Genomic DNA, 15,285 nt, shown 5'->3' with positions numbered 1-15,285 from the left:
AGCCACGGCTGGTTTCTTGGTTGGCCGGGCAGGATGGAGGCTGGACCGGGAGGACAGACGCCTGCAGAGCTAAACTGTCCTTTGGATTCGTCCGAACGCAGAAAGTTGCTGATTAACTCGCCGTCGGTCGACTGGAAACACAGACGACACAGAAAAGCGTCTCACACTCACAAAGAACGAACTCGCAGAGCCCCGACAACTTTCCCACCAACGTCCATTCAAAAAAGGTCCCATTTTAACTTCGTTAACGTTCAGCTTCCCTCGCCTGATCTAAACAACATTCACAATCCCTCCACGTGAATGTAACAATTTGACTTCACAGCTGATGATGTCAGTGTGATGTCATTCCTTGCAGCTCGAGCTGGAGATGAACTCAAAAACCCGGAGAAAGTGTGCCGGACAGAGCTGCTGAGACCATTCAGCCATTCATCAAAGGGCGAGCACTCTTACCATCCGAAGCCTCCGAACGACACGCTCCTCTTCCTCCTCAGCATGGTGCCTCGCTCGCCCTCCTCCTCTTTGTCTCTCTTTTCTTCTTATTGTGTCTGGGTTTTCCTCCCTCTCTCTCTCTCCCTCTTTGTACCTCTGCCTCCCTCTCCCTCCCTCATCTCTCCTCCTTCCTCCTATAAATACTCCGCTCTCTGCCAGCCTGATGGAGAGGAGCTGAAAACTTATCATCCATAATAAATGGACATAAATGGATGGAAGCACGTGTCGGTTTACGGGACCTGCTATTATGCAACACGGCTGCAGCTGACGGCAGTTTTTACTCTTATCTGTGAATCCATCAGTTTTAGGAAAACATCACAAAGGAAAAAGAACGAGGAAGGATTTTTATTCAGGAGGGCTTCAGGCGTACCAACGTTAACAAACACACACACAGCAGCGCGGAAACCTCACACACGTTCCTAAATGACCACCTTTGAAACTTTCACTTCCCATTGTTGATTCACTCGGTGTGGGAAAGTCTGCACTCACTGTCTACTGCACACAAATCCACACCTTCACGTCAGTCTGAAGGCGTAACACTTATGTCTTATTGGAGGTTACGACCCTCCCACTAAAGAAAGCCACGCCCCGCTGTTATTGATTGGCTGGCATGGGAGGATCATCAGCCAATGCTGCTCAGCTGTGCCGTCCACTCGACCTGATGTCACTGTGATGTTTGTGTACTGCTCAGGTCAAACCCGAAGGAGCCGGTTGGGGTGTTCTGGGCGTGTCCGCCTGGGACGAGGCCTCGGGGCAGTTCCTGTCAGTACCACATGTTTGTCTCAGAGGTTCAGCCGCACAGGTCCACGCGCACGCAGTGAAACGGACACTGGCTCATTAAAGCTACGGTTCCTCTGATGGCCCATCCTACACTGTGGCAGTTCTAGAGCTCATACGTGCAAATGAGCACTGACCCTCCAGGTGTGCGAGCATTTGTCCCATCCAACGCCCTTTGAGGGCTCTCGATAACCTCGACCTGAATGTCTGGCCTGTCAGCTTTCAGTGGGACATGCCTGCCGTGGTGACCAGGCTAACGGGGAAACAAGGCTCGATTCTTCGGGTCTGTGGGTCAGGAGGCAGAGCAGCTCATCTAATAACTGGAAGGTTGGGGGTTTGATCCCTGAACGCCCAACGCTGAACCCCAGTTTGCTCTCCGACGCAGCCATCAGAGTGAATGTTCAAAAGCACTTTGGCATTGACAGCAGGGCGTCTGTTGTATAAAGGGAATCAGTCCACGTGCCGATGTTCATATGAAGTTTGGACTCCGCCGCCGCAGACAGCCAAGTTAAAAATCTGTGAACCTTTAACTGCTCCGATCATCGCACTGGTCTAAGATGAAGGATTAAGCTTCGTGTATCTTCCTGCTCGTTTGGCCGGATTCTCCATTAACAGCTTTACTTTGTCCTCTGAGTTCGTCTGTCCAGTCAAGCCTGTCTGTCTAAGATGTCTTATTTCATTAGGGTTTTTTTTAAAAATAAGAATCTGTTATTTATTTATTTTCACAGTAAATGACTTGTTGTTCCCCCATGGTACTCCCACAGCTCTCATTGGACCAGGAAACCAGTCCCCAGGAGTGTCTTATACTCGTTTCATTACTAAAAACTCTGAACTGGACTCTTCTCAGAGTGTGTCCTGATTTAAAGCAGACTTTGACTCATCACTGAAAGGACAGACAGGTTTTAACCCTTTAAAGCCGGTCAGCGGAAAATGTAGTTTTTTACCTTGAAGGCCTTAAAAGCCTATACTGGTGTTTTTAAAAGTCATGTTTTTACTTTTCTGAATAGTTTCTGGGATGCTTAGAACTCGAATTGCACTGCTGAAAATAGTTTATTTTGATGCACCTGCTGTTTTCTTTGCAAATTTGCATCATATATTTTTTCGTTTTTCCTGCAGTATATAAAAATTGGTGTATCTCAAAAATAAAACTATGAAGACACTCAAAATAAATTTCCCGTGGTGGGAAACTAGTTTGTGCAACTTTTTTGTATTTACAGTTTTGAGGGATAAGCCTCTTAAATTTCTCTAACTAGAAATATATGTTAAAAAAAACAAAAACGATTTTCAATTTTTTTGTAGTTTATTGCACTTTTTTGCAATTTATGTAATTACTATGCACTTAATACATACATATTATTAAAATTTGGGCTATAACAGTTGTATTGATGTATAGTAACTTGAAATGCTCCCACAAATGGCACTACAGCATGTAAAAATATAAAGATAAGCTCTAGCGGACTTGGTTCTACCGTAGGTGTTACAGGGTTAAACTGCACTTTCTGCAAACGTTACCAGCTGAGCTGCTGAAAATGTTCCAGCAGTGATGCAAAGGTGTCTTTTACACATTTAACTGTTTCTTTAGCTCATAACTAGCTGAGAGCGTGTCAGGCTGACATCTTTGTCAATCTTCTCCCGATTCACCTGTCGTGTCTCATCTGAACATGCTTTGACGTCAGACTCTGGCCGTCTGACCTCGGTGATCCTGATGCATGCGTGCAGCCCGGCTAAACTGCATGTAAACACACGCAGAGGCTGCGAGTGTAAAGGCGGTTAATGTATTACCGTGCTGACAGTAGAGCGAACGTTTGTGTGGCAACAAGAGAAAAAGCTCAGTCACTGCTACGATGATTCAGAGGTCACAGATCAAAATGTAAATGAAGATGCAGCAGCGCAGCATTCAGAGGGGTTCCTCTAATTTTGGAGTCCTCAGGTTTAATTCTCCATGAAAACCCTCCAGCAGCTGAATACATTTACATCACATTACCACCAATGAAAAGCACCGTTTACACTGCAGAGCTGGAACCAGTTTGTGCACACAAAGCTATTTATAAAACCATATTTTTCATTTTGCACGATGAAGGAGGAATATGATGGAGTCATGCATGTAGCTTAGGTAATTCGATTCATTTCATGAATCTACCCAGTATAATATGACCCTTGAGAGACACAATCTCACACACAGCACAACAAATGTATTAAGAAGAAATATACAAGTACAACCAACATTTATGAGCCGCAAAAGTCATCGTGGAAGAGCCGTGCCGGTAACACGCTGAGCGTTTGGAGCCTGCAGGACATTTAACATCAGTCTGAAGTCAGTCGCTGGAGCAGGCCACACTGAGGAAAGTCTGCACTCAAGTTTCAACTTACAAGTACAAATTTTGACCCAATTTTTCTTCCTTTCAGCTGATTGGTCAATGTCATGTCAATCACAAATTTAAATATCCAATCAGAGAACAGATGGGTTTGGCTGTCGAAGGGGCGCTCTTTTGAGCTGTAGGTCACGGAAGAATAAATGCCCTTTCACGTCTCTTATCGCTTAACCGTGAGAGGAGATAAAATGAGAGAGATACATGTTTTGAAACGACAAGGATCAGGTGGATCTAGTACACGTAGAGCGGCCGCTACTAAACGATATACAAGCAGAGCTCAGCAGCCAGCGCAACAAATTCTGGATCCTTTGCTCTTAGTCAACCCTGATTTTGTGTTAAAGTAACACTAAAGTAATAATGGTGTTTCTGAACACTGGTATACCACAACTGTATCCTTTCAACGGCTACCAAAAGTTAAAGGACCTAGCTTGTATGAGCCTTATGAGATATTTATAAAGATCCTCCAGCTTCAAACTGTATTACCCTTCAAGGACCTGGAACTCAGTTGCAGCAGGATTCGAATGACATCAACACCCCCGAGTCATTCTAACTACCAGAAATCTCGAAGCACAGGCCGAGGGGGCGGTGTGGCAGCAATTTTTCACACCAGCCTATTAATTAATGAAAGACCAAGACAGACTTTTAATTCATTTGAAAGCCTGATGCTTAGCCTCGTCCACCCCAGCTGTGAAACTCAGAAACCAGTCTTACTTGTTATCATCTATCGTCCACCTGGGCCTTACACAGAGTTTCTGTCTGATTTCTCAGACTTTATATCTAATTTAGTTCTGAGCTCAGATAAAATAATTATTGTGGGTGATTTTAACATCCATGTAGATGCTAAAAATGACAGCCTCAACATGGCATTTAATCTGTTATTAGACTCAATTGGCTTCTCTCAAAATGTAAAAGAACCCACCCACCACTTTAATCACACTCTAGATCTTGTTTTAACATATGGCATAGAAACTGAACATTTAACAGTGTTTCCTGAAAACCCTCTCCTGTCTGATCATTTCCTGATAACATTTACATTTACAATAATTGATTACACAGCAGTGGAGAGTAGACTTTATCAAAGTAGATGTCTTTCTGAAAGCGCTGTAACTAAGTTTAAGAATATAATCCACCCACTGTTATCATCTTCAATGCCCTGTACCAACACAGAGCAGAGCAGCTATCTGAACGCTACCCCAACAGAGGTCGATTATCTTGTTAATAATTTTACCTCCTCACTACGTACGACTCTGGATACTGTAGCTCCAGTGAAAACTAAGGTCTCTAATCAGAAGTACCTGACTCCGTGGTATAATTCTCAAACACGTACCCTAAAGCAGATGACTCGTAAGCTGGAGAGGAAATGGCGTGTCACAAATTTAGAGGATCATCATTTAGCCTGGAGAAATAGTTTGCTGCTTTATAAGAAAGCCCTCCGCAAAGCCAGAACATCTTACTATTCATCACTGATTGAAGAAAATAAGAACAACCCCAGGTTTCTCTTCAGCTCTGTAGCCAGGCTGACAAACAGTCAGAGCTCTTTTGAGCCAACCATCCCTTTAACGTTAACTAGTAATGACTTCATGAACTTCTTCACAAATAAAATTTTTATCATTAGAGAAAAAATTACCAGTAATCATCCCACAGATGTAATATTATCTACAGCTACTCTTAGTACCATTGATGTTAAGTTAGACTCTTTTTCTCCAATTGATCTTTCTGAGTTAACTTCAATAATTACTTCCTCCAAACCATCAACGTGTCTTTTAGACCCCATTCCTACAAAACTGCTCAAAGAAGTCCTGCCATTAATTAATTCTTCGATCTTAAATATGATCAACCTATCTCTAATGATCGGCTATGTACCACAGGCCTTCAAGCTGGCTGTAGTTAAACCTTTACTCAAAAAGCATCTCTAGACCCAGCAGTCTTAGCTAATTATAGGCCAATCTCCAACCTTCCTTTCATATCAAACATCCTTGAAAGAGTAGTTGTCAAACAGCTAACAGATCATCTGCAGAGGAATGGTTTATTTGAAGAGTTTCAGTCAGGTTTCAGAGCTCATCACAGCACAGAAACAGCTTTAGTGAAGGTTACAAATGATCTTCTTATGGCCTCTGACAGTGGACTCATCTCTGTGCTTGTCCTGCTAGACCTCAGTGCAGCGTTCGATACTGTCGACCATAATATCCTATTAGAGCGATTAGAACATGCTGTAGGTATTACAGGTACTGCACTGCAGTGGTTTGTATCATATCTATCTAATAGACTCCAGTTTGTGCATGTAAATGGAGAGTCCTGTAATGTATGTTTGCACTGATTGCCGATCACGCTTCAACTGAGTCGTCCTCGGTCAGAAGGAATGGTACTCCACAGTGATGTAGTTCAAATAACTTTACTAAGGAGGTGGCAGATGACATCAACAGGATGTACAGCGTTGGTAGGGAGGCATTACAGTATTCACATGCAGGTGAAAGGGGGTGTGAGTGTGTATATGGGTGTGTGTGGTCATCTGTAAACAGAAAAACAAACATTTGTATTAACCACTATGGATAGCAGTGTACCCCTTCTACAGTACTGTGGGTTTCCAGCGTAATGTTATACAATCTGCCATAACCTCATGGCCACTAGATGGCACCCTAAGACCATAAATGAATTTCTGGCTCGTATATACATTGGCAAACCAGACCTCTGCAGATTACAACGCTTCAGAGAATAAACATAGTAAATAGTTACATCCACCTACAACCACAATGCTTGACAGTAAGTCATATATGGAATGAAATATGGGCTGAACACAAGGCTGCCTGTAGTAGGCCAAAAAACGCATCTTAGCGATAGCAACGGGACTAGCTTCTTACGTAGCAAATTACACAGATAAAGTCAAACAAGCATCACTCTCATCTTACAATACTCACATGGTAAGCACGCACACAGTATTAACTCACACAGGAATGCAAGTAAATACGTTATCCTCCGACACACCTCTCATCTGTGCAGAACTGCGCTGAACACGTTCCCAACCGGAAGTACAGATACCGAGGTGCATCATGGGTAACGTAGTATAAACAGTTACAATGAACAAGCGGACTTTTAACATCCTCTTCACACACTGAGGTTAATTATGGAGTTCCACAGGGTTCAGTGCTAGGACCAATTCTGTTTACATTATACATGCTTCCCTTAGGCAGCATCATTAGAAGACATAGCATACATTTACACTGCTATGCAGATGACACCCAGCTCTATCTGTCCATGAAGCCAGATAACACACACCAATGAGTTAAACTGCAGGAATGTCTTAAAGACATAAAGACCTGGATGGCCGCTAACTTTCTGCTTCTTAATTCAGATCAAACTGAGGTTATTGTACTCGGCCCTGAAAATCTTAGAAATATGGTATCTAAGCAGATTCTTCCTCTGGATGGCATTACCTTGGCCTCCAGTAACACTGTGAGGAACCTTGGAGTCATTTTTGACCAGGACATGTCCTTCAATGCACATATTAAACAAATATGTAAGACTGCTTTCTTCCATTTGTGCAACATCTCTAAAGTTAGAAATATCCTGTCTCAGAGTGACGCTGAAAAACTAGTTCATGCATTTATTACTTCCAGGCTGGACGACTGTAATTCATTATTATCAGGATGTCCAAAAAACTCACTGAAAAGCCTTCAGCTGATCCAAAATGCTGCAGCAAGAGTCCTGACAGGGACTAGAAAGAGAGAGCAGATTTCTCCTGTTTTGGCTTCCTGTTAAATCCAGAATTGAATTCAAAATCCTGCTCCTCACATACAAGGTCTTAAATAATCAGGCCCCATCTTATCTTAATGACCTTGTAGTACCATATCACCCTATTAGAGCACTTCGCTCTCGCTCTGCAGGCCTACTTGTTGTTCCTAGAGTATTTAAAAGTAGAATGGGAGGGTCAGCCGGTGATCGGCTGTGATCAGCTGATCACGGGGCCAGGGTTAAAAGAGAGACGCCACCCACCTGTTCGCCGCTCAGACATCATTCTCTTCGTGTCAGGAGCTCCGAAACTCTGCCGACGTCAGTCTCCGCCTGATTCAGCAACCGTGAGTGATTATCCCTTTCAATCCTTTTTCTCTTCCCGGCTCCACTCGCTCTCTGTCTGTAACGACAGTTCCGAAGCCACGCTTCGTGCACTGATCATTACTAGAATAACTGCGTGTCTGCTCCAAACCCACCGCTAGCCTTCGCCGCGCTTGGGTCTAGCCAGCACGCCACACGGGCACGCCGAATTACTGTGTGTGATCCGCCCGACCGTGACAATGGGAGGCAGAGCCTTCAGTTTTCAGGCCCCTCTTCTGTGGAACCAGCTTCCAGTTTGGATTCAGGAGACAGACACTATCTCTACTTTTAAGATTAGGCTTAAAACTTTCCTTTTTGCTAAAGCATATAGTTAGGGCTGGACCAGGTGACCCTGAATCCTCCCTTAGTTATGCTGCAATAGACGTAGGCTGCCGGGGATTCCCATGATGCATTGAGTTTTCTTCCTTTCACTCACTATGTGTTACAGACCTCTCTGCATTGAATCATATCTGTTATTAACCTCTGTCTCTCTTCCACAGCATGTCTTTATCCTGTCTTCCTTCTCTCACCCCAACCAATCACAGCAGATGGCCCCGCCCCTCCCTGAGCCTGGTTCTGCTGGAGGTTTCTTCCTGTTAAAAGGGAGTTTTTCCTTCCCACTGTCGCCAAAGTGCTGCTCATAAGGGGTCATATGATTGTTGGGTTTTTATCTCTATGCATTATTGTGGGGTCGACCTTACAATATAAAGCGCCTTGAGGAGACTGCCGTTATGATTTGCTGCTGTATAAATAAAATTGATTTGATGCAGTGAGAGTCAGTTTCAGATGATTCCAGGAGGATGGAGCTGCTACCGTGAGCTCCGTTTCTAAATGTAGTGCAAACTTCCAGGACAGGCAGAACAAAGACCGTAACTTCCCAGGCCCCGACAGCAAAGCAAGAGCAGACAAGCACACAGCTGAAAATGGTTTGTCATAAATATCAATCAAAGGGCTCTGAGAACAAGTCCTCAAAAATCTGGAGCCCTGACTGAGACACCAGAGAGTCTGTTAGTCACGTCCAGCATAAAGACAAAGGTCAGAGCAGTCCGAGAGTCACAGCCCTCCCGTACAGAGATGGATGGATTTGATGCGGTGGACAGACACGAGCTCAGAGAAACAAAAAAGGTTTAAGTAAAAACAACTTCCTTTCTTTGCTGTTAGTGTCTAATTAAGTGTGACAGGGCTCATGTGAGCTAACAGCAGCCTCAGGTTTGCAAACACTGTGTGAGGTCCCAGGACTGGAGTGTTTCCCAGCTCAGACACACCATCCACCATCACAGCCACACATTCAGCCAGTTTAGGAGCAGTAATTAACCAGTCAGCTCACAGAAAGGCTCAGCTGACCGCTGCACCGACCTCGTCTCGGCCCTCGTCTGCATTTTCTCCTTACTGAGGAGGCAGCCACACTGACGCTTTTTAGGAAACCCTGCCCCCTGGTGGTGAAAGCGTTTGTTACAGTTACACCTGGCAGTTACTTTCAGTTTAAAATAAAGGATTTTACAGAAAAGCTGCTAATAAACATATAAAAAACAAATGTCATATCCTAACAACAATGTCTTCATGTCGCAGCAGGGCTGGATGTATTCTCATATTTAGACTCCAGTCTAAGAGTTCAAACCCCGAAGATCCAGCACGGCGTCTTTCATTAGAGCCTCTGCCTCAAGTCTGTGACACAGGCTGCATGAAGGTTAACGCTGGAGGCGTGGACAAATCACGTGATGGGGATGTAGCAGCTTCCTGGCAGCCTGGCAGGGTCGAACTCTGAGCATACGTGTGGAGCTGTGAGATACCTGACCTCTGCCAGCAGGCCTCGTGATGCTGAGAGCAGGCTGAACATTATCTCCCAAACCTGACCTCACCTGAACCGAGGCTTCACCTTACAATTTCATGAATTTCATCACAGCTGCCTGCCAAAAGGGAGGAGTTCTGTCCTTACAGCAGGAGTAGACAACATGTTCACAACACCATGAAGGCTCCTTATCCCAGAGGAATCACAGCTTCACCTCGGTTTGGTGGTATTAGGTGAAAATCATCCTGTCTGTGGTCGTCACACTTACATAAACGCACACTCAGCTTCTCTGTTGCTGTCTGGACCTCAGTTACACGTTCATGCTGTTCTTCTCCATCAGACAAGCAGCAGGAAACATAAAGAAGATCAGACTGAAGGAAAGTGACATCTGACCAATACCCAAAGGTCGAAGCTGTGAGCTGTGATGCTCGTCCTCTAAAAGTCCCCATGGAGGTTTAGGTTCTGCTTACAAGAAGTTCTTCTGTTCAATAAGTCGCTTTCCTGGCAAACCATTCATCAGAACACTCAAAGAGTCAACAGCTTAATATTAATCAAACTGAGGAACGTAGCAGATGAGAGCAGACAGGGTTGGGTTATTGCTCCACCTGGCCAAGGCTGCATCCATCCAAATAACTCAAAGAGAGAAATACCCAGTTCTAGTCACAGAGATCTGCAGCTGAAGTGTTCCTCTCCCACAATCTAACAGTTGGTAGATTGAAACCATCCTGTGCTTATAGTTCCAGTACAGAGAGATGGAAAAATACAAGGACGATGGAAGACCTGCCCCAACTGCTCTGACTGCTGGGAGAAGAAAATAAAGAAGAAAAGGTCCTTCAAAGAAAAGCTGTCGGTGTAACAGGTGTGAAATAACTCCAAACTGACGAGCCTTTGCTCTTTGCTGCTTCTGTGCTACACTAGCTCTCTTGCTAGCATGTGCTCTCTGTGGAACGTGTTGTTGCTGTAGCAGCCGCCTTCAGCTGAAGAATAAGTGGCCCTCATGTGTGGCTACAGCAAATAAGGAGTTTAAAAGAAGAAGCATCATCATCACACAGATGAGTCTGGTGTACTTTGAAATGACTTTGATGACTTTGAAACGTTTAATTAATTATTAAATGGTGCATGTAATTAATTCGTTTTGTCACTCCTGGCCCTCCATATATACATAGGTGTTTATATATAAAGCACTTATGTAGCAGGTTTTGTATGGATGCTCTTGTTCACTAGTTTTCGTATGTACGAAAACTAGTCGGTACTGGCTAGAACTTCACTGGAGAAATAGTGAGTTAACCTTAACGTATCAGTTAGAGTTAACTTTAACGCGTGAGGTGAAGTTAACAATATGCCTCTCAAGGAAAAAAAGAGAGAATGCCGCTGCGAGCAGGGTTCGAACCTGCGCGGGGAGACCCCATTGGATTTCAAGTCCAACGCCTTAACCACTCGGCCATCGCAGCTCACGTCACTTGTGTACTTCCCAATCATACTTATCCGGTATCAGCGAAAACATCACACGTGAACTGCTGGAGAATGTATCAGCCAGGTGACATGAACCTTTCACGCGCCTTACCGAGGATATCAGGAGGGTTTAAAGTGAATTATTAGGCCTGTTTTTCGTCATCATGTTATCAGGTTTTCCGCAACGTTTCATATTTCGCTGTCGTCACATGCGTGTATTTAGAGCTCTTTGAGTGTGTTTTCACCGTTTAAACGTTTAGAATAGTTATTGTAAGGAAAGCTTCAGATGTTTAACATAACCGAGGAAAATTTAAGGACACCGACCTCCGTTACCAGTAAATACTCCTGTCTGTCCTATGTGATCACACGTGTGGGGATGTAGCTCAGTGGTAGAGCGCATGCTTCGCATGTATGAGGTCCCGGGTTCAATCCCCGGCATCTCCATGTTTGTTTTAGGTTTTAATCGTTTCTTTCTCATCTCACTGTCGAAATACTTGCCACAGCGTGCGACAGATTACAGGTGAACTGGCTCTTCTGGTTTTCATGTCTTTATTGATGTCAACCTTATATTTGTTTTACGAATATTAAACAATAAATAAACAAACTATAAACAATAAAAAAACATTGGTTTCGATTTTTACAAATCTGAATCCTTTCCTTTGTGCTACGTTAGAAAAATACGATTTATAGTCTTCGCTTTTATTTTGAAGGTTATCTGTCCAAACCGGATGTTATGCTTCATATCCTTTCGTTTTGTGTGATGACGTTAACCGGCATGTAGTCCGGCAGGTATTAGAATATGTAGCATTTAATCTTCTTGTCGTACAGTTGTTTTGATCAACAGTCACATTGATAACCTAAAAGCAAAAACAATAATGAAAAGTGAGTGGTTCCACTGGGGCTCGAACCCAGGACCTTCTGCGTGTAAAGCAGACGTGATAACCGCTACACTATAGAACCCCACATGCAGCCGTTGTTCATATTTATGTTAATATTTGAAATGATACATGAACAAACGATAGCAAGACATATATTTACACACTTCATTTTAAATTTAGTATATAATGTTATTTACACGTTTATGTAAATCTTGTTTATTTAAATGCGTCACTTGATTTAGGGTATTTGTTTCTTTTGTAAAGTATCAATTTTAGATAGAATAGAAGAAATGAATGCAATCGTAAAAATGTTGTAATTATTGTTGTTAATATGTGGTAACACTTTTATTTTTCTCAGTATTCATCCATAAGTTGATATGTTATATGCTTGTTAAAATGTTTAAATTAATCAGTTTACAAAGGAAACAACGCGGGAAAGCAGTACCTGTTATTCAGGTTGTGTTTTAACCGTTGTGCCGTTGACTTGATGGGCGGAGCACTAAACAGAGAGCTCGGGTGAGAGAGAGACCCTGGGAGAGAAGCAACTCCTGGGCAGCCCAGCCGGAGCAGAGGAGGCTCACTCTGCAGGTATGTTTACCTGTGTGTTTCTCTCAGCCAGTCAGCTTTTTATTCACATACTTTAGTTTTTCTTAACACACCTGCCTCCGGTGTTTGTCTCCATCCCTTTAACGGCCTTCAGGTGTATACTCTGTTTTGCTTGTTCCCTAATAGTTTCTTTTATGTTCCTGTTTTTCATGCAGAAATCTTCCAGAACATTACCAGAAACCAGAATCTTCTGACAGGTAAACAAACACTTTTGTTTTGTTCATTTTGTGGGAGCAAAATTCCCACTGCAGCAGAGAGACCCCCCCCCCCCAAACCACCACCACCTCTTGGGTGAAGAGGGCAAATTTTTTTCCTTTAATCTGGCCCACCAGTTGAAGCTGACCTGACCGTCTTTCTGTACCAAAATTTGATTCATTTGCTTCACTCATTCATACAAATCTGACATTAAAAAAACAGTCGCTCCAACTTTAATTTGAATCTAAATCTGATATTTTATAAGTTTTATTTTCATTTCTTTTATTTAAAAATATACATTTTATTTTATTTTGTCTAATTGTTTTACTCAATGTCAGTTGAGTTTTTGTTATTTAAAATTCAGGACAGTAATATATTTCTTCCTCTCATGTAGCAGTTAAATGGCATTCAATATAATATGATCACATTTCCTTTTTAATTAAATTTGTCATTTCACGTTTTTATTTTTTGTTTTATGTTCAATTAAAATCAAAAGTCCAACGAATACGAGGATTGAGTGAAGACTAAATAAGTGCAGAGTTTATATTGAGTGGATTTTTGCGCTGACTTCTTCATTACGGATTATTTCTAGGAAACGAGGCCTGCTACCCAATAAACAAATGATTTGGTTTTTTAAACGTACCCTCGGGTCAGAGCCGCTGTAGATAATGTAACTCGTAGGTTCATCTCTAACATGATAAAATAGGAGGAAACAGGAAAATCAGCAGCCGGTGTTTTTATGGCTGATTTCTGTGCCGATTGTAAGCACGGAGCAGGAAGCTTCCTCGTCAGGCTGACAACGTGACCTTTAACAAGAAAGAGAGCAGTGTTACTGCTTGTGGATCTGTCAGGAGAAGCCAGTGTGTTAGCTGGAAGCCCACGCTAACTGCTCTTCATTTCCAAGGCAAATGTGAGCAAGGTAAACAAATAAGCTGATGTCAGCATCAGCGGGAGTCCTGCACAGCACAAAGACTGAAATGTGTTTGTAAGAGTCGTTTTTGTTTCTGAGATAAATGAAAGTTGAAAGCAACGCAGTTTCACTATGAGTTTCACAGAGATGTAGCGAGTTTTTCTCTGTGTCATGGTGCAAAACAAAGACAGCAAACATGGAGAGAAAATAAGAAACTTTCCAACAAAATAATCAAAGTGTAACGTCTTTAAGGGCCTTGCTGTAGCCTTTCTCAACCTTAACGCAGCTCTGATGGTCCTGAGATGATAGTGACACTGACAGTTATGGTGGCGATTCTCATCTTCACAAATAAAACAGGAAGTGTGAGCTTCAGGTGAAACCTCAGTAAAGACTCTTGAAACGGCCGTTTCACCACGTGAGGCTCTGATCATCCCTCCAGCCAGAGGTGAAGTGTCTTTGTGTCTGTCAGGTGATTCGGCTTAAACAGCTTAACCTCCTCCATCAGTTTCTCCTGAAACAGGTCACAACATGTCTTAAATATTAATTCGCGGGTGAAAGGCTCACAAACCTGCACTCTGGCCACCAGGTGGCGCCGTCCAACTTTGTGCCCATCGTGCCCAACATAATGGCTTCCTGTCAGGAGTTTGAAGTGACCGTTCACACCTCACCTGGCCCCACCTGTGGAACCTTTAGCCACCTGTGGCTTAGCCTGATTGGCTCTGAGGGCGAGACTCCGCCCATCCGTGTGACCGACGGCAACAGTCATCTCCTGCCAGGATCGGTGAGTTTTGAGATTCATTCATTTGTAGCGTTCACTGGGAGTACTGAAGGGCGTGGTTTATGGTCAGTACTTGGAGTTTTATTTTGACGGTGTCTTCCTGTCATGCTCACAGGTGTGTCCAGTCCGGGTTCAGGCCAGCAGTCCTCTGGGTCGCCTGATTCTGGTTCGGCTCCGGCTCGAGGTTCAGACCAGATTTCCAAACCTGGACTGGCACTGCAGCAGAGTGGAGGTCTGCAGGCTGTCTAAAGGTCAGGGGTCAGACTCAGAAACACAGGTGTTCCTGTGCGACAGATGGCTGCGGCCAGCAGATGGCGACGTGGAGCTCCGGAGTGGAAAGTGTGAGTGACGTTTAATGACCATTAGGAGGAAACAGAGGCATGTGGACCCAAGCACAAAAACCTCTTTATTTCCTCACATCATCCTGCAGGTGTGCCCATGCAAATCATTTCCTTTGAATCTAAAAGCAGTTCTTCCTGTTGTTGGTCCACAGTGTGTTTGCTGGAGGAGGAGACAGAAGAGAAGCTGAAGCAGCAGAGGCTCAGACAGCTGCAACATCAGCAGCAGCTCATCAGGTACCTGATGTCACAGTGTTAGCATGCTGGTTTACCTTTGGTCCTCTTACAGCGCTCTGACTGGCCACATCCTGGAGTCCTGCAGAGGGGCAGCACGCAGTGTTTGTGAGCTGTACTCTGTGGGCGGCCAGTGTCATCCAAACATGATAACATGTTTACAGCACACTGATATCTGACCTTTGATCTATGACCTTGAATGCTAAAATGGGGTATTATATTATCTTTACCCATATGGCTGGAGCAGAACTGGCTGAAATATCTAGAAGATCCTGCCGTTAATTAATGCTTCGATCTTAAATATGATCAACCTATCTCTAATGATCGGCTATGTACCACAGGCCTTCAAGCTGGCTGTAGTTAAACCTTTACTCAAAA

General features: G+C 43.6%; 2 protein-coding genes and 3 non-coding genes across 10 annotated transcripts in view; 2 read left to right on the top strand and 3 right to left on the bottom strand.

The window, feature by feature from the left end:
- The window catches only part of LOC102295354 (rap1 GTPase-activating protein 2), a 33,590-nt gene extending 33,041 nt beyond the window's left edge, over positions 1 to 549 (bottom strand). For all 6 annotated transcript variants that reach the window (XM_042213968.1, XM_042213971.1, XM_042213970.1 and 3 more), the window contains exon 1: positions 451 to 549. In XM_042213968.1, the coding sequence (XP_042069902.1) occupies positions 451 to 494 (44 nt within the window). In that variant the 5' untranslated portion in view covers positions 495 to 549. The remainder of the gene's footprint in view (positions 1 to 450) is intronic.
- Positions 550 to 10,885: 10,336 nt separating this feature from the next.
- Positions 10,886 to 10,967, bottom strand: trnas-uga. Its single transcript has one exon. It is a non-coding gene; the product is annotated as a tRNA-Ser (tRNA).
- A 373-nt stretch (positions 10,968 to 11,340) lies between these two features.
- trnaa-cgc lies at positions 11,341 to 11,412 on the top strand. The gene has a single exon. It is a non-coding gene; the product is annotated as a tRNA-Ala (tRNA).
- Positions 11,413 to 11,855: 443 nt separating this feature from the next.
- Positions 11,856 to 11,928, bottom strand: trnav-uac. Its single transcript has one exon. It is a non-coding gene; the product is annotated as a tRNA-Val (tRNA).
- A 109-nt stretch (positions 11,929 to 12,037) lies between these two features.
- zgc:152891 (uncharacterized protein LOC767741 homolog) overlaps positions 12,038 to 15,285 on the top strand; it is a 37,144-nt gene continuing 33,896 nt past the window's right edge. The window contains exons 1-5 of the mRNA XM_014329347.2: positions 12,038 to 12,434; positions 12,608 to 12,649; positions 14,144 to 14,338; positions 14,451 to 14,676; positions 14,829 to 14,910. Of these exons, the coding sequence (XP_014184833.1) occupies positions 14,183 to 14,338; positions 14,451 to 14,676; positions 14,829 to 14,910 (464 nt within the window). The 5' untranslated portion in view covers positions 12,038 to 12,434; positions 12,608 to 12,649; positions 14,144 to 14,182. The remainder of the gene's footprint in view (positions 12,435 to 12,607; positions 12,650 to 14,143; positions 14,339 to 14,450; positions 14,677 to 14,828; positions 14,911 to 15,285) is intronic.

This window comes from Haplochromis burtoni, unplaced genomic scaffold (assembly GCF_018398535.1).
Source record: "Haplochromis burtoni strain Fernald_Lab_line unplaced genomic scaffold, NCSU_Asbu1 Contig_505, whole genome shotgun sequence".
In the NCBI taxonomy this organism is placed as follows: Eukaryota; Metazoa; Chordata; class Actinopteri; order Cichliformes; family Cichlidae; genus Haplochromis; species Haplochromis burtoni.
This window is presented reverse-complemented; position numbering and strand designations above follow the sequence as displayed.